Source organism: Dromiciops gliroides, chromosome 5, assembly GCF_019393635.1.
Source record: "Dromiciops gliroides isolate mDroGli1 chromosome 5, mDroGli1.pri, whole genome shotgun sequence".
In the NCBI taxonomy this organism is placed as follows: Eukaryota; Metazoa; Chordata; class Mammalia; order Microbiotheria; family Microbiotheriidae; genus Dromiciops; species Dromiciops gliroides.
In genome coordinates this window covers 180212965-180235861 of record NC_057865.1, presented here as the reverse complement: position 1 = coordinate 180235861, position 22897 = coordinate 180212965, and the positions used below count along the sequence as shown (strand labels likewise).

Sequence of the window (22897 nt, the reverse complement as noted above, 5' to 3'; positions counted from 1 at the left end):
TCTATCCACTAGGCCACCTAGTTGCCACCTTCACATACAGACACATATATGTTCGTTTCTACAGGGTAGTAAACACAAGTGTCTATATTGATATTTAACAATTCAAATGTTTTTCTGCTGGTGGGAAATGAATGAATAATAAAATGTAGGAGGGACTAACTTAACTAGTTCATATCTAGAAAGTCAGGAAAATCTTTAAAGAAGGTGGTAGGATTCTTAGGGGACATTTGAAGGCATAGAGACAATAAGCGATTAAAGAATCTGAAGGCTGAGATGGAAATAAAGGAACATGGTAGGCTATCTGAGAAAAGGTAGTAGATAGACTTTAAGTTTCCCCATTCTGGTGAAATAAAGAAGGCAGAGATGCTGTCTACCTGGGGAAGTAGAGGGATTAAGTTGAAGGATAGGGAAAATAAAGGAAATGCAGTACTTTGAGGAATAATCTTAAAATACATAAAGATGATCTTGGTCCTTATCCTAAGGCATTGAGGAAGGACTAGAAGGTGAGTGGTACTAGAATTGGAGAATCTGATAAGGAGAAATTTATAATAGAGATAGAATGTAGTTCAAGACTGGCCTAAAGCTATGGCTATAAGTAATTATTTTATTTTGGGGTGCTGTTATATTAGGTAATTCCAAATATCAATTGGAAATAGGTCACGTTATGAATTATGTTCTAGAGAAAGCATTTTTTATATTAACTTAGGATGTCCTATTTTCTGTTCCCTGATGACTCACTACCCTTAATCCTGTGGCTCACTGTGTTATTATTTAACTTTCATTGAGCATCTGCTCCTGCTCCCTTTCACTGACATGTTCATCTTCTTTTGCTACCAAGGTCTTTGAAATGCTGTACTACAAAGTCATAAGTCACTCTTCGTGCCTCCCCAGAAGTTTCATCCAATTATCTCTAAGTCTGTAAATCACACACCTTCTGTGAGAATATAAACTCAGCTTTGACCTCATATATTATTCTTTTCTCTCCCACTGGGAGGTGGTTAGGGTGAACTATATCAGCAATAACTCTTTAAATGTCTTATCTCTTGAGCTGCTTTCCAAGAAATCAGTTGACTACTTCCAGAGGGAAGATTTTGTGTTGCTGAAAAAAGATCACAAAGTCACCCTGTTTATCTATTTCCTCCCCTTCCTCATTTAAATCTTTTTATTGAATCAGTCCATTTCATTATTTGCAGGCACCATTCTTAGGGTCTCTGTAACACCTTTTCTTTTTCACTTCCTTATTTTCTGTCTGACTTTTTAAAAAGAGTTTTATCTTGTTGGGAATCAGTCCTTCTTTTTCACTTCCTTGAAATACCTGGTGATAATTTTCAAAATCACTATGTGCTTTGTAATCAGAACTAACTGGAAATAGGAACTACTGCCCTTTGTCTTTCATTATGATCTTTGATTTTTAACATGTTCCTCTCTTTCGTCTTCTTTATGTTGTATATCTACCTGAGGTTGAAGAATAATAGTGGAAGTTTTTGTCAGAAATGCAAATGTTAATTTACATTTTAAAACAAAGTTTACTGAAACCTAATATAAGAACAATGTTTACCTTTGGGCCATTAAAACCAATAAGAACATTTCGATAGAAAAATGAAACAGTCATTATAACAATGTTGGGTTTTTTCTACAAAGATATACAAACATTGTAATAACAGACCTGTAATTAGCTACATCTCCAATAGGTACTGTATTTCCTAAGGCTACTTTATTAATCTACATCATTTTAGCACCCCAGGGAAAAAAAGTAATTACAACTAAAAATGTAGAAAGTAATTAAGTGACTGCAGTGGGAAAATACAGATATATCTATTCACTACCCAACCCCAATAAACAATTATTAATGTGTCATCACATCTCATGATGATAAATTAGACTCATTTTAAGGTGAAAAATCTGAAAGTCAATAGATACATAATCAGCTAAATGGAAAGAACCTATATTCAAATGGAGCCCTATCATACATCCATTGGAAACTTTCAATACATGTAGAATATAGTCAGTGAGTTATTCACTCTTAAAAATGTCTTTTCACAATGAAGTCAGGGGCCCATATACCTTGGCCATTGCTGAATATCCTCAACATTAAGAAGATGTCTCAACATTTCAACAGACAGATACACTCTGAACAAATATAATTAATCTAATAGATTATTATCTAGTAATATTAATGATCTATTGGGGGCAGCTAGGTGGCCCAGTGGATAAAGCACCGGCCCTGGATTCAGGAGTACCTGAGTTCAAATCTGGTCTCAGACACTTGATACTTACTAGCTGTGTGACCCTGGGCAAGTCACTTAACCCCCATAGCCCTGCAAAAAATATATATTAATGATGTATTAATAGTAATATTAATCTAATAGAAGAAAAATTAATGTTGTGCTGGTCTGCAGACTCAGTTGCATCAAGGAGACACAATGAGGGTCAGAAAAAGCTTGTCAGTTTGTTTGAGGTGTTACTTCTAGAGAACAAATATGTTGGAAATGGTAGAGTCAAGACATATCTCAAAAGGAAATGAAAATGGTTTAGCTTAGGGCAGGACACAGTGAACCCTGGGATACTTACTTGGCAGGTATCCTACAACCTAGTTTTCCTAGAAGGAAAATCATATCACAATGGTCCCCATTTGTAAAGAGAACAGATTTGCTTTTTAAAAATTTTTTTCTTTTCTTTTCTTTCTTTATTTATTTTAGTGAGGCAGTTGGGGTTAAGTGACTAGTAAATGTTAAGTGTCTGAGGCCGGATTTGAACTCAGGTACTCCTGACTCCAGGGCCCGTGCCCTATCCACCGCACCACCTAGCTGCCCCCTAGATTTGTTTTTAAAGTAACTCTAGCAATACTGGCCTCTTTACTGTTCCATGTACTGTTCCATTTAATCTCCTTACTCAGTACTTTCACTGACTGGTTGTCTCCCATGCTTGGAACTCTCTCCCTCCTTACCTCTATCTCCTGGACGTCCTTTAAGTCTAAGCTAAAGTCTCATCTTCTGAAAGAAACCTTTCTCAATTCTCCTTAACCTTAATACCTTCCCTCTAAGATCATTCCCAATTTGTCATGTGTGTATGTATGTGTGTATAAATACATACATACACATAAATATTTATATATACATACATATACACACACATAGACTGGTTTTTTTGCCTTTATTTGTATTCCCAGTGCTTAGCACGGTGCTTGACACAGAGAAGGCACTTAATGCAACTTGAGTCTTCCATTAGACAGATCCTAGATTGTCCCTCACATTTAGAAAATCACTAATCTTGACCCACTTCCCAGCAACCTTATAATACCATATAATAATTATGTACATTGGAGGATATGGAATAATTCCTGAGAATTTTAATCATGAGTATCAAAAATGAGATTGAATGCTTCATTCCAAAGTAAAACTAATACTTAAAAATAAACTGATTATAATTATACCAGATTTAAACTCAACAAACACATTAAGAAACTACTATGCGTAATTCTAACTATAATGTAAGGAGATTGATCTTTTTTCATACTTCTAAGTTTAATATGCATTATTAATACTTTGTGAAGTCTGGACAATCCATAAAACTGTAATTAAATTCCAAATTATATCTATTGTCTATATGTGAGGTATAAATTCTCATAAATTGAAAATTCAACAATTGGCTCTTACAAGCTGAATAGAACTAGTTCTAGCACACTCCTCAATACCCACACTAAAGAAATTAAATATCTTTTCAAATGAAAAAGTATACTTAAAAAATAGTTAATATTTAATTTTCCCACAATTACATGGAAAAACAATGTTTAACATTGACTTAATTTTTTTTGAGTTCCACGTTTTCGATATCGATCTTTAGACAAATATTACACAATGTACTTAAATAAAAGAGAAGAGACCTATCTTTCTAAATGGTTACTTTAAGAGGTTAGACACCTATTTCTGCAGCATTTTCATTGCTTAAAAATGTTTTAAAAAGTCCTCTTTGGGACCAGCCTCCAGAACATAAAGTCCATAAGAAAATAAATTGCATTTTGAGATCTCATTTTTAACACTAGAGAACATTACCAAGAGCTTCAACACCCATTTTATTCAGTAGACTTATATCTTAATGACTTCCTCTGGAGGACCTCACCATCTGCATATAAACAAGAGAGTATCTATGATGGTGGCAAACACCTTTGATTAGCATAATCATTCAAAAGAATTTGACTACATAAAAAAAGCAAGTGGATCAAGAATGTATCTGGGCAGATTACTCAGACAAATTTTATTAGTATATATATCTTACACAGACACTATACAAAGAAATACAAAGCTGAACCCTGAATTGATCAAGAAAACAGACTAGATTGCTTTTCATAAATTACACAATGCTTTTTAATGCCCCTAAGCTTCACTCTGAAACAAAAGACCATTATTTTAATTTTAATATCCAATATGCAAGTCATGGACTAACACAATTACCAATGAAGTTGTGGGTTACCCAAAGGGCAACAGAGATGCAGGTTGGCAATTGCTGTGGGATATTATCAATAAAAATTACACAAGAAATTGATGCAATGGATAAAATCAGATATAATACTGGAAAAGAAAGTGGTGAGGGCAGCCTAGATGTTACAGGCAATGCTAGGAGATTAATAGGCCCCCAAAAGAAAGCTCTCCCTGGAGAAAATTGATGGAACCAGATGGACATGAATTGAACAAGATGAAAAAGTATGGATGAGTTGTAATCTGCATTATTGGAGGGGGTGTCCACATCAATATCACAGTTGTATCAAAGTATTGAAGTAATAATACTTTTATAATGATAGCATTTTCTTCCATTTTATCTGAATCAAGTATCACCTGAAATAAAACCCTTGTGTTTTTATAACACTGCTCTACCAAAGGGTTTACGTTTGTAAAAGTATTAAAGTTCAAAATTTCCTTGTAAAGACTAGATGATGTGGTTTTGCATAAAACTTTAAAAAATAGAATTTGCAAGATATGAAGATCTATTAACAATGCAACAAATCAGTTTTCAAACTCAAAACAGATATGCTTTCCTCTGCTTTTATTTCAATTTCATATTTTTCTCAGTATCAGCTATCTTTTGTTTCTGACATCTGAATATTTGTAGTTTGTGAAACATCCTATTTGCAAATACTGTAAGCTTCCTTGAAAGAAATCATGCTGTTACTTCATAATCTTTATGTAAAAATGAAAGATTGCCTAATTTTTAAGGTTGTTCTCTCTTCTTTCCTAAATAACTGTTAATATTCCTTAGATAAAAAATGCATTTATCTCCCTTTCTAAACACTGAGTTAAAAGTAGGTAATAGAGGTTCTTAAAATGCTTTGAAACAAGCTTTCTTTTGAAATCTAGTAATTTGTTTTTCCAGGAAGTAATCAATTTCCCAAAGAATGCATTGGCATACTCCTTAGAAATGTAGATTTGCCAAGGAGATGTGACTTCCTTCTCCATAATGAGTGTCACCAAGATACAGTCTAAAGTTTTTAGTCTTTCAGCACTTGGGATACATTTTTTAAAAATCAATTTCCACCTACCTCCCAAAAGAATTTCCTCCACTCATTTTAAACCTTGAAAATTCTAATGATTACTCCTGGTTCACCAACTGCCTATCAAATTCTCATCTGGCACAGAAAGTCAACTCAAACTCAACATGCACAAAACAGAACTCATTATCTTTCTCCTAAACTGACCCCTCTTCCTAATTTTCCATTTTCAATTGAGGCTACCACCAAACTTCCAGTCACACAAGTTTGCAAGCTTGGTGTCATTGTTACTATCACTTTTCTCTTATATCCAATTAATTGTGAAGTCTCATTGGTTATCTTCACATCTGTCTTCTTCTTTCTACTCACATGGCCACCACCATCATTGAGGCTCCTATTCCCTCTGATCTGATCTATTGCAATAGCTTTGTTAATTGGTCTCTCAGCTTCTAGTCTCTTAATTCTTCAGTTCATCCTTCACAGAACTATCAAAGTATTATTCCTAAAGCATAGGTCTGACCAAGTCACTTCCCTGTCCAAGAAGCCTCTTACCTTTAGAATAAATACAAACTCCTCTGACATCTAAAGTCCCTCTCATGATGCTTCCAGGCTGCTCTTACAGACTTTTTGCACATTAGTCCCCTCATGTGCTATTTACTCTAGACAAACTGGCTTATTTGCTGTTCCCTATACTTGGTTATTCCATGTTTATATCCACATTTGCATAAGCCACCTCTTAGTCCTAGAATGTACTGTCTACTCATTCTCTTTTTAATGGAATAACCTCTATTTATTGGGATCCTTAACTTCCTTCAATCCTCAACTCAAAATACCACCTTTTCCTTGAGGCCTTTCTTCTCTTCAAATGTTAGTACTTCTTCCACCCATAGAAATTACTTTGTATTTATTTATAGGTATATATTTCCCACCCACTCCCTCATAAAATGTAAGCTTCTTGGGGGCAAGATTATTTCATTTTTTTTTTAATCTTTGAATACAGAGTCCCCATTACAATGTTCATATAGTAGGCACTTAATAAATACTTTTTGATTGAGCATGTAAATTCCTTCTCTTCACCAAAAGATTAATTCTTGCTTGTCCTATTTCTCTGTATTGAACTTTACATAGAACTTTAGCTTTAGTCAAATAATTCTTCTACAAATCTATTTTTCTGCCCATTTCCTTCCTATTCTTTCCCTTCCTTTCTCCTTTATAGGTTATCAATATATTTCTATTTAAATATACACAAGTTTGATTTTCATAGTATCTCATGTGTATTTTATTCTAAATAGCCTTTCTTCAGTATATTTTTAAGTCTTTCTACCATTTCTTCACATCCTTAAAGCTGGATAGAACCTTCTGATCCAAAATTTCAACCATGGTCTTCAGAGTGTTTTCTTTCCCTCTAAAATAAAATGTGTTTCTTCTCAAAAGCCAAAGCTTACTGACCTTGTTCACAACTCAGAACAATGGTGTTCAGGCCTCTCTCTGATTTTTCCTGAATCTAATCTAATGCAGGTGTATCATAATATCAGCACCACATAGAACCAATCTTATCTTATATGAGATCCCAGCTGATATAACATCTTGTTTAGTAATAAAATTCATATGCAGGATTCAATAATATGTTACTAATAATACATGTGAAAAGTAAAAACCCAATTGATTGGTCCTTTTCTCTACATAATGCTAGGCTCAACAGAAAAGATATGAGCTAGATCAGATAATGAAAGATGAGCAGGGCAATGATGTGGTTATACCTGTGCTTTAGGAATAATCCTTTATCAGCTGTATGACAAATGAACTGAAGAGGAGAGAGACGAAAGACTTGTATACCAGTTAGGAATATATTCCCATAGTCCAGGTAAGAGGTGATTACAACCTGAACTGTGGTACTAGTTATATAAGTGAAGAGAATAAAATGGATGTGACACATATTGTAAAGGCTGAATCTGAATTGCCATCTGAATTCATAGGACCTCTAGTAGAAGTGACTGGGACTTTAAGAGATAAGAGTATTCTGCTGTGCTGGACAATGGATCTCAAGTGAGCATTGTATTGCAGACATTTTATAATAGACATTTACAAAAAAGAACTCTATACCCTACAAATGTACTAGAACTCTGTGGGCTGAGAACTGTCCATATCTGGCCCACACAAGGATGAGCATGAAGTCCCCTAGGGACATCATGGATGTCAACAAAATAGTCACCTTGTTTGTGATTATCTGGACTTCGTAAATATCTCTCTATTTTAACCTCATTATTTGGAACCAATTCCTTTGTTCGAAAAAATAGCAGAATGCTATTGATATTTCCCTAACTGCTAGTTCTCTCTGTCCAAGTGCCCTTTACTTAACTACCTTTCATTTGTTCAGTATGTACTTATATTTGTACATATGTCTCTGTTGAAAAAATATAGATTCCTTGACAATAGAGATTTTTATTCTTTTGTTTTGTGTATCCAATGCCTAGTATACTCGTGCTGAGGAAAACAAGGTTAAATGATTTACCCAGGATCACACAATTGGGAAGTGTCTGTGGCAGGATTTGAACTCAGGTCCTCCTAACTCTAGGCCCAGCACTCTATTCACTATAGCACCTTGTGGGCCTTGAATAAGAGATCTAAAGTAGAACACTACTATACCATGAGTTAAAGATGCCCTCATTGGTATTTGCTAGGCAAACCAGTGATTTTCTGCATTGAATCACCACAATAGATGCTATCAGATCCCAATGGCAGAAGAGGAGAAGACAGAAGATTGTCTTCATGTATGTAACAGGATTCTACCAATTAGAGCTTATATCCCAAAGAATTATGGAGACATCATCAGTCAGTTCAAAGAATTATAGAGGAGGTGGTTAGAGATGTGAAGTACCTGAAGATATTAGTACACCTAGATGAATTCAGTGTCTCTAGTAAGACCATGGAGGAATGTGAGGTAAGAGTGTTGCAGGTATAAGTTCAGTTGGAAGAAACTATCCTGAAGCTGTCAGTTGTTAAGTTCCAGTTCTGTTGAGCCTCTATCCATTGTGTGGGTCAGACAGTGACACAAAGAGGAATGAGCACTAATGCAGAGAAGAAAGAAGTGATCGCCAGCTGGACATGTCCAGAGAATTTCTGTGAGCTAAAGACTTTTCTAAACTTTGGTAGCCACTATCAAAACCTTAAGAATTCTGATCAATGTAATGACCATTTGCAATTCCATAGTGCCATTGATAAAGAATGTTACCTTACCTCCTCACAGAGGTAATAGTCTCAAGATACACAATGAGAAATAGATGGGAGAGAGAGGGGAGCGGGATAAATAGATTTAGGTATAATCAACATGTGGATTTGTTTTCGCCACATTATGCATACTTGTTTCAGGGGTTCTTCTTTTCTTTTCAACTGAGGGGAAGAGGAAGTAGGAGATCAAAAAGGGGTAGAGATAGGACTCCCAAAAACATGGGAAGAAAAGAGAAAATAAGGAATCACAGATAAATTGGACAGCTTTGAAAATGATATTGAATTTATTATATACTTGAAAAGTAAACTACATAAATATTCTTTATCATATACAATCCCATCTTTCTGTTCTACAATACATATTGAGAAGTTAATTTTATTTGGTGAGTTTTTTATTTGTTGGAATTTAAGGTTATTTTAAATTTTGAGAATTATGCTCATTGATAAACTTCTCAGCTCCCTCAGTTATAGGTTGAGAAGAACAATAAGCAGAAATGAAATAAGACCAATTTGGCCTGACCAAATTCATTTAAATATCTTCTGGAAATAGTAAGATGAGATATATGACAAACTTTTAAAAGTATTTTGCCGATAAAACCATAAATTGCCTAGATTAATAGACTAGGAGGGGCAGCTAGATGACGCAGTGGATAAAACACCTGCCCTGGATTCAGGAGTAACTGAGTTCAAATCCGGCCTCAGACACTTACCACTTACTAGCTGTGTGACCCTGGGCAAGTCACTTAACCCCAATTGCCTCACAAAAAAAAAATAGAATAGGAAACAGAATATGTAAGTAACCTTATCTGAGAAAAAGAAACTTTACAAGCTATCAATGTAAGATAAAATCCCTATGACCAGACGGATTCACTAGTGAATCCAACAAACATTTAAGGAACAAATAATCCCAATAGTATATGAATTACTTGAAAAAAATAGGTAAAGGAGTCCTACCAAATTCCTTTTATGACATAAATATAGTTTAGATACTTAAATCAGGGAGAGCAAAAATAGAGAAAGAAAGCTATCGACCAATTGCCTTAATATCGATGAAAAATTTTCAAATAAAATGCTAGCAAGAGTATTATAGCAATATAGCAAAAAATCATACACAATGACCTGGTGGGATTTATACCAGGAATGCAGGGCTTGTTCACTATTAGGAAAACTGTCAGCATAGTTGACCATATAAATAGCAATATGGACAAAAACCATGTGATTATATCAATGGATGCAGAAAAAGCCTTTGACCAAAAAAAAAAAAAGCCATTCTTACTGAAAAAACTAGAAAGCATAGAAATTAATGGAACCTTTCTTAAAATGCTAAGTAGTATCTATCTAAAACCAAGATCAGGCATTGTCTTTAATGGGCATAAACTTGAAACCTTCCCAGTAGGATCAGGAGTGAGGTGAAGATGTCTGTTATCACCACTGTTATTCAGTATTGTGCTGGAGATGCTAGCTATGGCAGTGGGGCAGGAGAAAGAAATTGAAGGAACAGGAATGGGCAGTGAGGAAACAAAGCTATCACTCTTTGCAGATGATATGATAGTATACTTAAAGAACCCTAAAGAATCAATTAAAAAACCAGTTGAAACAATTAACTTCAGCAGTTGCAGGATAGAAAATAAACTCACATAAATCATCAGCATTCCTTTTTTTTCTTTCTTTTTTTTTTTGGGGGGGGGGGGCTAGCAATGAAGGTTAAGTGACTTGCCCAGGGTCACAGAGCTAGTGTCAAGTGTTTGAGGCCAGATTTGAACTCAGGTGCTCCTGAATCCAGGGCCAGTGCTTTATCCACTGTGCCACCTAGCTGCCCCCAATATTTCTATATACTACCAAGAAAACAGTAAGTAGAAAGAGAAAGAAATTTCATTAAAAATAACTGCATGTAATATAATTGGAGTCTATCTGCCAAGACAAAACAAGGGACTATATGAACACAATAACAAACACTTCACACAAATAAAGGCAGATCTGGGCAACTGGAGAATTATTGATTGCTCATCGGTAGACTGAGCCAATATGATGAAAATGACAGTTCTAAGTTATTTTACTTATTCAGTGACATGCCAAACTACCAAAGAACTCTTTTATTGAGCTAGAAAAAATAGTAGCAAGATTCAGAAGGTCGAAAATATCAAGGGAATCAATGAAAAAATTTTAAGAAAGGTGCTATAATGTTAAGAAAGCCAAGCAATACTAGATTTTATACTATATTACAAATTGGTAATAATCCAAACAATATATGGTACTAGCTAAGAAACAGAGTGGTAGATTCATGGAATAGATTAGATACACAATATATAGTAGCAAATGACCATAGTAATCTAGTCTTTCAAAAGCCCAAGGATTTAAGCTTTTGGGCCAAGAGCTCCACATTTGATGAAAATTTCTTGGAAAACTGGAAAGCAGAAACTAGGCATAGACCCCCATTTTGTACCATATACCAAGATAGGGTCAAAATGAATAAATGATTTAGACATAAGGGTGATATAATAAGTATATTAGGGAAAAAAGGAAAGATATACCTATTAGTTATATAGCTAAGGGGAAAGATTATGATCAAACAAGAGATAGAAGAGATTACTGGAAATCAAATAGATAACTTTGATTCCATGAAATTGAAGGGCTTTGCACAAGCAAGACTAATGCATCCAAGATTGGAGAGAAAACAGGAAACTGGGGAAAAATTTTTGCAACAAATCTCCCTGATGGGGCCTCATTTCTCAAATTAATGGGGAACTGAACCAAATTTATAAAATTAAGAGCCATTTCCCAGTTGATAAATGGTCAAGGGATATGAACAGGTGGTTTTCAGAAGAAGAAATCAAAACTATCAACAGTCACATGAAAAAATGCTCTAAATCACTACTGATTAGAGAAATGTGAGTTAAAACAGTTCTGAGATACCACCTCATAATTATCGCACTGTACAACATGAGAGAATAAAAGAATGACAAATGCTGGAGAACATGTGGAAAAGTTGGGACACTGATACATTGTGGATTGGTGAACTGGTCCAGCCCTTCTGGAAATCAATTGGAGCTATGCCCAAGGGCCTATGGAACCGTGCATACTCTTTAACCCAGTAACACCACTACCAGACGTGTATCCTGAAGAGATCAAAGAAAAGGGGAAACAACATATTTGTACAAAAAATATTTACAGCAGCTCTTTTTGTGATAGAAAAAAGTTGGGAATAGAAGGGATGCCCATCAATTGGGGAATGGCTGAACAACTGGTGGTATGTAATTATGATGGAATACTACTGTGCTATAAGAAATGTTAAGTGTGATGGTTTCAGAGAAACCTGAGAAGACTGTAAAGAATTAATTGTTATTTGAGGTTTTTATGCCTTGGTGCGCACTGGCCTGGGGCTCCACAAACTGCACAGTGCTCCACCCATTGGTTGTAGCTGTTGCCAGGGCTCTGGAACCTCATGTCATCACCACTCGCCGACGCCTACATGGGCCTGGCAAAATTATAATGATTGGAAGCCTAGTGAGGGCAGTCATGTGACTGTGAGGAACCTCTCCCTAAGTTATCAAAATAGAGAGTTACCACCCTGGAAAGAAATCAGAGATAGGACCCATGACAGTGGAATGCAATAAAATGTTCAATGGACTTATTACACTTGCATTCAATTTTTGAGTGTCCATTTTTTCATCTATAAAATGGGAACAATAATAAACCTAGTGCCAAGTCTGTTGTGAAGATAAAATAACATATGTAAAGCACTTTGCAAATCTTAAGGTGCCATAGAAACGCCAATGATTATGATGTTGTAAGTCATAGAATTTTCTTGAATCTCATGTTTCTCATTTGTAAAATTATCTCTGAGCACCCTCCTATCTCTATTTTTTATCCTAAGTAAGCTTTGATAGGGAGAAGAAACACAAGAGGTCAGGAACAGGAGTTGCTGCTGAGGGTGAGTAAACCTGAGCAGACAAATGTAATAGAAAAGGACCTGGGTTTGGGTACTTGGAATAGGGCAAGGAGAAAATGAGAGATGCATAGAGAGATAGTACTCTAGAGACAAACTCTAGGCATTTCACACTTTTGCCAAAGGTCTATTATTCTCAAATAAACTAAGCCAGATCATCTGGATGTCACGGGAACATAGATTTAAAGCCATCTACGTTCTCATTTTATAGATCTAGACCTAAGGCCTAAGCAAGTGAGGAGACTTGCCCAAGGTCACACAAGTAGGAAGAAGAGAGAAGGGTTCATCAAGTTTGGTGACTCCAAATCCTGAATTCTTTCCGATCCTGAACTAAAGGAGCAGCAGCCTTCCAGGTCTGCAGTGACCACAGATGTTACACACTGGTACTTGAACAAGGAAGTGCTATGATGATAGTACCAAAGGAAAAAAGGAGTGTGATTAGGAATGTTTTTCTGGCATTCTATTTTGGGGACTCTTTGGCAAAAGCAAATTGCCTTATCTTCAGACAGAGAAATGTCTTTGAAGTTAAACAAAGTTAAGAGGGATCTAAGATGAAGTATGCTACTACACCTCCCATGAAGGTTATTTTAGATTCACAAGGGTCTCTGAAATGCCTCTAGAGAAACCAGGATTTGAATGAGTATGGAAATGGAGTACTTTTATCATTTCTAAAGTTTGTTACTTAGCAGTAGGCAATCTTAGCAGCAGGGTGCCAAGTTGCTGACACAGATAGAGCAAGTGTAGGAGGGATAAAAAGTCCTGGCAACAATCAAACAAAGGGTTAAAGGAAAGTCCTCTGGTATGTAGAAGGGAGGTAGATAGATGATAGATAGATAGATAGATAGATAGATAGATAGATAGATAGATAGATAGATAGATAGATAGATAGATAGATAGATAGATAGATGATAGATCTCATACCCAATATTTCTTATGGTCAGAAATTGATATGAGTTAATAAGTTCTTCCTTTAAAGTGCAAATAACCCATTGAAACTGTTATTCTTCTTTGGCAGTCACCCTATAGCATGAATTTTTGCTATAATAATATTGCTTTCAGGGCAGCTAGGTGGCACAGTGGATATAGCACCGGCCCTGGATTGAGGAGGACCTGAGTTTAAATCTGGCCTCAGACACTTGACACTTACTAGCTTTGTGACCCTGGGCAAGTCACTTAACCTTCATTGCCCCACAGAACAACAACAACAACAACAACAACAACAATAATAATAATAATAATTCTTTCTTCCTAGTGTTAGGTGAACCCACTGAGTGAACATTTTTATTTTAGTGTTAAAAAAAAGGAAAGGTAGTTTTGGACAAAGGGACGTTTCAGGAAGGCTTCTGGGTAGCCAGAAGTCAGCATAAGTGTGGAGGTAGACAGAATAATTTCAACTGCTTTTCAATTTTGTTTAAGGGTTGATTTAGTGCCCATCATATCTTTGCTCATGTGACTCTCTACCACAACTCTTACTGGACCTCAGCCATCCAATTCCACTGAAAATCATCTCCCATGCTTTACATTTTCAAGGTCTACCCCAAATCAATATCTGAGCACAATTGCTTTATGAATGACAAGATAGAATTTAAAATTCTATTAAAATTAATTCTATTAAAATTTTATTTGAATTCTAAACTCATTAAAAAACAGAAACTCAGGGACATCAAACTATGAAACCAGGCATTCCTTTATTGTTCCGACAAAGAGCTCTTAAGTTCCATGTACTGTTGAAGATATGCAGATAAAGACACAGTCTCTGCCCTCCGCTTTATGCTTTAGTAGGGAAGCTAAGCTAGGCACACAAACAACTACAATATAAAATTTAATAAGTGAAATAAATTTTAAAAACAAGTTATGGGAGATTCAAGGAAGAAAATCACTCTTGATTAGGGGTTGAGGAGATGTGAAATGGAGGTAGTAATGTAACATTTAAACCAGGGCTTAAGGAATGGGTAGAATTTCAATAGGTTCACTTTTTAATCCATTACAATCTAGTTTCTGACCTCATCATTCCACTGAAACTACTCTCTCTGAATGATCTCAAAATTGCCAAATATGATGGTCTCCTCTCAGTTTTCATCCTTCTTGACCTCTCTGCAGCCTTTGACAAGGTTGATCATCCTCTTCATGACCATTATCTTCTCTCTGAATTTTCTCTCCTGGTTCTTCTCCAACCTATCAGACAGTTCCTTAGGTTCCTTTGCTGGATCCTCATTCAGGTCACATTCTCTAACTGCAGGTGTCCCTTGGGAGTTTATCCTGGGCCTTTCTCTTCTCCCTCTATACTACTTCACATGGTTATTTCATCAGACCCCCCCTGAATTTAATTATCATCTCTATGCTGATAATTATCAAATCTATATATCCTTCCCTCATGGGTCTGCTTACCTCTAATCTTGTATCTTCAACTGCCTTTCAGACATCACGAATTAGATGTATAGTAAACCACTCAAACCCAACATGTCCAAAACTCTTTACCTTCCCCTTGAAAATCTCCCCCACTTCTAACTTTCTTATCATTGTAGAGGACAACATTATCCTCCCGGTGCCATTCTCGATTCTTCACTATCTCTCACTTGCCATATCCAATCTATTGCCAAGGTCTATTGATTCATCTTTGCAACATCTCTCAAATATGTTCCTTTTTCTCCTCTGACACTTGCACCACCCTGCACCAGGCTCTATAACCTCATACTTGGATTATCACAATAGCCTGCTGGTTAGTCTTTCTGCCTCAAGTCTCTCCTCACTCCAATTCATCTTCCATTTCAGCCACCAAAGTGATTTTCCTAAATGACAGGTTGGACTATGTCTTTTCTCTTCTCAATAAACTCTAGTAGCTCTCTATTACCTATATGATCACTTACAAAATGCTCTACTTGGCATTCAAAAAACTTCATAACTGAGCTTTGTCCCACCCCTACCTTTCCAGTCTTTTTATACTCTACTCATCAACCTGTACTTTTTATTCTGGTGATGCTGTCCTCCTTACTGTTTCATGAACAAGACAATCCATTTCTCAGTTTTGAGCATTTTCTCTGGCAGGCCTCATGTTTGGAATGTTCTCCCTCCTCCTTTTCACTTACTGACTTCCTTCAAGTCCCAACTAAAATCCCATCTTTTATAGGAAGGCTTTCCCAACCTCTCAATTCTAGTTCCTTCCCTCATTTAATTATTTCCTGTTTATCCTGTGCATATTTATTTGCTTATTGTCTTCCCCATTAGATTGTAAGCCCTCTGAGGGTAGAGAATACCTTTTCTTTTCTTTTTTTTTGGGGGGGGGATACCCAGGCTTAGCATAATGTATGGGAGATAGAAAGCATTTAATACATATTTATTGAGGAACTGACTAACTGAACAGGCTGTGAGAGGCATTCCAAGTAATGTCGACCAGAAGAGGTAAGTAGCTTTGGCTACAGGCAGGGAACATCAAGAAGCCTAATTTGGCTAGACTATGAAGTATGTTAAGGGAAAATGGAAAATGGAAATTTAGGGGTGCTAATCAAATTGATGAGCTAATAGGATAGTAAGCTTTCTTTCAGACACTATCTCTAGTAGAATGTATGGGCAAATCTACTAGTATACCCACTAAAGCAGGGAAGTCCCCTTTGGTATCTAATTAAAGATATTATTTTAAATGGTATGGATTGGGGATGGACATTTTTATTAGGACTGCTGTGCTGTAGTCTGACTGTTCAGTCATTTCAGTCATGTCTGACTCTTCACGATCCCATTTAGGGTTTTCTTGGTAAAGACACTACAGTGATTTGCCATTTCCTTCTCTAGTTCATTTTACAGATGAGGAAACTGAGGCAAACTGGGTTAAGTGACTTGCCCAGAGTCAGACAGCTAGTAAGTGTCTGAGGCCAGATTTGAACCCAGGCCTTCCTGACTCCAGGCCTGGCACTCTTATCCACTGAGCCATCTAGCTACCCCTAATACTTAGACTACTGGGGGGTCTAAGCAAGCTGTTTGGTTTGAACTTATGAAAAAGCTGGTTTGTAGCAGACTTGGACCCATTTGGGCCATTTTGCCTTTTTCCCTTTTCAAAGAATAGATCAGAGGGTAACAGTACTAAGAATATACTTGAGACCTCATTGGAATGGTGAGGAGAGGATTTCCCATATATTCGCACACTCCTGGGAGCCTCCCATGACTGTCTTGAGATAGAGGCATGTGAAAATTACATGTGCATTCATCTATGAGGCCTGAGAAGTGAGTTCCTGGACCCCAATTTTCTACTCCAAGTTTTGGAGAAGCAAAGCCATACCTTCTTAGCCCTAGAGATGGCAGCCGTGAAGAGGGAAACTAGATAGTCAAGCAGGGAAGTGGCTGACCCCAAACCTCCCATACAGAGAAAGGAAAGTGCAAAGTTAGAGTGGTAGTGAGGGATTAATATGCCAATTTAAGAGAACAAACGTCTTAAGACTTTGCCCTATGTTATTACCATGAATTATTTTGACACTGCAAAAGTGATGGGGAGGAAGGAGGTTGTTTTTCAAGCAACCACAAGTTCCTCTTCATTCGAGTAGGAGCCCAGCCTTGGGGATACCATCATAAGGCAAGATGCCCATACAGATATCTGGGGTAAGAGCATGACTCACCAGAATGTCAAGGGCTTTTCCTATTTAGCAGTCTCAAGGTTATTTCCCTCAAGGGGAATCCAAGCTCTTCTGATGTGTCAGGAGAACTATATAAATTTTAGAGAAAGATGGGACTTACCAGAGAGAAGGGAGAACTTTTTCATTTATTTAAATGCAACTTGTGAATCCTTTATGTGTTTTCTGCATCTCCTGTGAGATTAAATATATAGGCTGTCCTATGCCCCATATTATTACCTTTAGCCTTGTAATATTGGGGGACCCTTTGTCCCACTTCTTTCTACATGCAAATTATATTCAGATGTTTCCCAATGGGAATTCTGGAAGGGGGTATACTGAACCAAAGAGAGAATGATTTGGGGGACCTGCCCCCCAAATTGAACCTAATCTGTTTAAGCTCAGAACTTAGTGTAGTATGCCATGGAATATAGAAAAAACAGTAAAGTTGAAAGAACACTGGTCTAGGAATAGTAAGGCCTGGTTTTTAGTCCAACTCTTTCAATAACCAAGTATGATGTGATCTTGAGGAAATCATTTAACTTCTAAGGGTCTTAGTTTCCTCATCAGTGAAATTATGGAGCTAAGATCACTTCCAACTCTAACAACATGTTGTGAATAGAGCACTGGACTTGGAATCAGGAACACTTGGGTTCAAGTCCTGCCTCATACACTTACTAGATATCTGACCTTGGTCAAATTTCTTAACCTCGGGCAGCTAGGTGGCACAGTGGATAGAGGAGGATTCAGGAGGACCTGAGTTCAAATCCGACCTCAGACACTTGACACTTACTTGCCGTGTGACCCTGGGCAAGTCACTTAACCCCAATTGCCTCACCAAAAAAAAAAATTCTTAACCTCTCTGGGCCTCAGTGTGGTCAATGATAAAATGATTGGGCTGGATTTGATGACTTCTTCCAGCTCTGAATCTATGATCCTACACTCATTTAACCTATGGTTCTAAGTAAGACTGGAAAGGTAAATGGAAACAGATAATGGAGGGTCACAAATGCCAAGCTAAGTTGTTTGGATTATTTGTTTTTCCTCTCTTATGGTATCTCAGTTTGCACAGCCACAAGATGAAGCTAATATGTTTATAATTTCCCTCTTCAACCAACCTATATAAATGGAAGTGTAGCATGGAAACAACCCATAGACCTACAGATATTCTTTCTTATGAAAACTCTCACAGAGGACAATGTATTTGTTAATGTTTTTACCCTGTTGTATTTACACACTACTAGATTGTAAAGAAAATGTTTCATCAGTCTTGAATTGACAGAAACAAAATACAAGAGGCCATCATCACTTTTGTACTAACTAGTATGTGTTGGTTATTAAATGTTTTTATGTTACTCTGTTAACTTTGTTTCAAAGTCATTATGCAAATGCAAGATATATTTACAATTGTGGTGGCAGCTGCAAAGCTTTGGTGGCTCACCAAGAGCAGAAATCCCCATCAGCATACGGAACACTAATTTGGATGCATTTTCTGCCAAAACAGACATTTGTTAAAGGGGGGGAAATGACTATTGGGAGAGAATTTCCTCTTGTGAGAAATTCCTAAGTCCTAATCACTGGATACTTAAAAAATAATCACCGACATTCTATACACAGTTTTCAAGGGAGTTTTCTAAATAAACAATCCTTGGAGAGATAACTCTCGCTTTTCTGAAAAGTCTGATCTCTCTGAAACCCACTACCTAGAACAGCATCAGTCAAATAACTTTGGAAGATATGTTATGATGTGGTTCAGGCCTAGGCTGATTCTGACATCTTCCAAAAATAGTGAATGGATGTCCTTTAATAGGCCCATTTTGCCTGGTTACTTTGGGGTTCTTAATTTTTTTGTTAATTAACAATTAATTTTTTGTTAATTGTGATCAATCGACATTCAGTGGGCATTAACAAGGCACAAAACAGGAGCAGTGAATAAGCAAAACTTGATGCTGCCTACTCAATAAGAAAACAGATCTCTATGTCATTCTTACTCTCTCTGAGACAGCATAAAATACTGCTTACTTTTCAGGTACTGATCTAGTTGATGTGCTTTTCTCAGATTCACTTGGCTTGTCAAGTCCTATTAATTTCCTATCAGTAATTTCGCAAACTGTGAATTATATTTATTATCTGCCAGTTACCTAAAACTATAAAGTCTTCTTTTCCAGTTACTCAGAATTTAATTTTTACCTTTTAATTTTAATTTCTTACCTTTTCCGAATTATGCTGGGGTTAGCTGTCACCAAATGGGTTTTGAATCCAACATCTTTATTGTATTCACTGGACAAAGGAGGAAGATTGCATCTAGAAAAAGAAGAATATAAATTTTGGGTAATTTCCACATTTTAAAATTCTGAAAACATCATTCAAAGGCAGCACAATATAGTTATCAATGAGGAAGCTAGGTGGATCAAGAACTGGGCCTGAAACCAAGAAATACCTGAAATCAAATCCAGCCTCAGATTTACTAGCTGTATGTCCCTGGGAAAGTCACTTAACCTTTGGCTGGCACATAGTAAACTATAATAATTACTACTCCTACTCCTAATACTATAATTTTATTATTGAATAGAGAGCTGGTCTTGGAGTTAGGAAGACTTAGGTTCAAGTCAGTCACCTAAGTGACACTGGGCAAATCATTGAACCTCTCAATGACCCATATATTCTCTAAAACTATAAGTTTCAGAGCAAGTGCTGATATACATTGGCAGAAGTGGTTCCATATACCAATTAAATCTTAGGTCCATTTTTTAAAAAAGCTCCCTTTTTCAAGGCTGGTCAATTATATTGATCAAATAATAATGATAATAGCTGATATTTATATCACATATTAGAAATATCTCACTTGATCCTCCTAATCTATGAAGGAGGAAGTATAAGAATTATTATCCTCATTTTACAGACAATGAGACCAAGACCCAAAGAAGTCAGTGGACTTGCCCCAGACCATACAATCACTGTCAGAGTCTGAACTTAAGTTTAGATCTTCTGATCTTAAATTCAGTACATTTTCCACTGTGTCAAATAAGAATCTTACTGTTGGGGATCTACTTATAAGTAATTATTCTCTCTACTTTTCTTAAGTTTTTGCAAAATCTAGATTATATGATAGCTATTATTTCTGGATAAATTCAGCTACCAAAATCAATACAATCAACCAAATAATTAGGTTTTTTAATGTAGAATTGCTATTTAATAAGCCTGGGTAAAGAGCCAAGATGGTAAAGTAAAAGGTATCATTTTTGCCTTAGTTCCTCCACAAAAACCTATAATGCACTTCAGACTAAATGCTATGGGGAAAACCAAGAAAAAGTCACAGTGAATCATTTTTCCAGCCCAGAATGGGTTAGGAACACAGAAGAAGGATTCTTCTGATACTGCAGTGGGAAATGACCGGGAACAGAGTTGTAGCAACAGAGGGCCATGGGGCAGGAGCCATGGATAGAATAGCCTGGTGCTAGGCATTGGTAAGGGGACTGAACACATGGGCAGAAAGAGATCCCAGAAGAAGCCTGTACTACCACTGGGAGCAGGAACAGGTGTTATCTGGCAGCTCTGTCACCCATTTTCTAGTTCAAGGTCAGACATAGTTCCATGGCAGAGAGGAGTGGTCACAGTCATGAGGTAGAAAGGAACAAATTCCAGAAAATAGCTATGTCTCTCTCAACCCAGGAACAGAATGGGGACTTAGTTCTAACTTTTAATACTACACAAAAACCTACAGTGCAATGAACCAAGGCAGGAGACCAAAACAAAGGAGGACTAGCAGTTCAGTCACTCGGAATCTGTAGAACTTTCCAGAAGGCAAGTCCAGCAGTAGTCAGAAGAAACTCAATTATACACAAGCTAACAGACCCAAACGTGGGTCAGGAACTTGCAGAACACAGACAAGAAGGGCAGAGAACAGTTCTTTCTCTTGATCATTCCACTTTGGAAGCACCAAAAACTTATAGGCTCTAGACTGAGCTTGAAAGCAGCAGGACATAAAAGAAAGAAAAAAGCTGAGATAGAACCCCTTCCCCCAGAGGTAAGGTGAGCCCAACAGTAACTTAAAGTCCAAAGTCAAGATGTAAGCTGGAAAAATGAGCAAATCAATAAAGAACCCAACCATATAGAGTAACTGTGATGAAAAGAAAGCTCAAGACACAAAAGAGAAAAAGATAATGACTTGAAAACACCTATAAGCAAAGCCTCAATGCAAACATAAATTGGACACATGACTAATAATAATTCCTAGAAAAGTTAAAGAGCAAAAAATGTTTAATCAAATAATAGTATAAAGGAAAAATTGGGAAATTTTTCTCATTTTTAAAGGGATGCAAGAAAAAACTCATTTCTAGAGGGATGCAAGAAAATTTTAAAAAGAAAATTAATAGCTTGGTAAAAGAAGTATGAAAAATAAAGAAAAAAATAACTCCATAAAAACTAGAATTGGCCAAAGAGAAGCTAATGACTCCATGGCACATAAAAAAGAATGATAAAACAAAGTTTAAAAAATTTTAAAATAGAAGAAAATGTGAAATTTCTCATAGGAAAAAACCTGACGTAGAATATAAAGGACAAATAATTTCTGAATCACTAGACTGCCTGAAAGCCATAAAAATGGCTTATACATCATATTTCAAGAAATTATGAAAGAAAACTGCCCAGATATCTTAGAACCCGAAGGCAAAGTAGAAATTGAAAAAACATCTGTAACCTCCTGAAAGAAATTCTAAAATAAAAAAACTACAAGCTAAAATAAAAAACTCACAGGTCAAGGAGAAATACTGAAAACTGCAAGAAAAAAAAAACAATTCAAATACTGTGAAACCACAGTAAGGATTACACAAGATTTAGTTAGCAGTTACCATTATAAAGGAATAGAGGTCTTAAAATGTGATAATCTGGAAGGCAAAAAGCTAGGTTTATGATCAAGAATAAGGCATCTAGGTGGCATAGTTGATAGAGTGCTGAAGTCAGCAGGACCTGTGATCAAATCCAGCCTCAGATATTTACTAGTTTTGTGACCCTGGGCAAGTCACTTAGACCTTTTTGCTTCAGTTTCCTTATCTGTAAAATGAGCTGGAGAAGGGAATGGTAGACAGGGTTTGCTGGTATCTTTGCCAAGAAAATCTCAAATGGGGGCATGAAGAATTGGACATGACTGGTTGACAAAAATAAATAGAAATGAATAGAGAATAATCTACCCAGCAAAAATAGTCATTTGATGAACTATAGGATTTTCAAGCCTTCTTGATGAAAAAACCATAGCTGAATAGAAAAAAAATTACATTAGAACTCAATAGAACCAGAAACATGAATTAGAAATCATAAGGTAGTACACAAGGTTAGATTGTTTACATTCCCATATGGGAATATTATAGATGTAATTCCTCAGAATTTTATTATCATTAGGGTTGTTAGAGGGAGTCTACTTAGACAGAGGGTATGAATGTGAATCTTTTATGTTGGGATGATATCAAAAGGAGAATGGAAGAATAAGAAAGATAGATGCACTAGGAAAGGGGGGAGAGAGAGGAAAAATAGGGGAAATTATCTCACATAAATGAGGCATGCAAGGAAGAGTTTGTACAATGGAGGAGAGAAGTAGGGAGAGGAAAGTGGGCAACACTTGAACCTCACTCAAAACTAAATTAGTTT

General features: G+C 36.4%; 1 protein-coding gene across 1 annotated transcript in view; it reads right to left on the bottom strand.

Annotated features, from left to right (window-relative positions):
- Nucleotides 1–22897, bottom strand: part of ST8SIA1 (ST8 alpha-N-acetyl-neuraminide alpha-2,8-sialyltransferase 1) — a 133660-nt gene that overhangs the window by 24195 nt on the left and 86568 nt on the right. The window contains exon 4 of the mRNA XM_043966643.1: nucleotides 19466–19558. Within this exon, the coding sequence (XP_043822578.1) occupies nucleotides 19466–19558 (93 nt within the window). The remainder of the gene's footprint in view (nucleotides 1–19465; nucleotides 19559–22897) is intronic.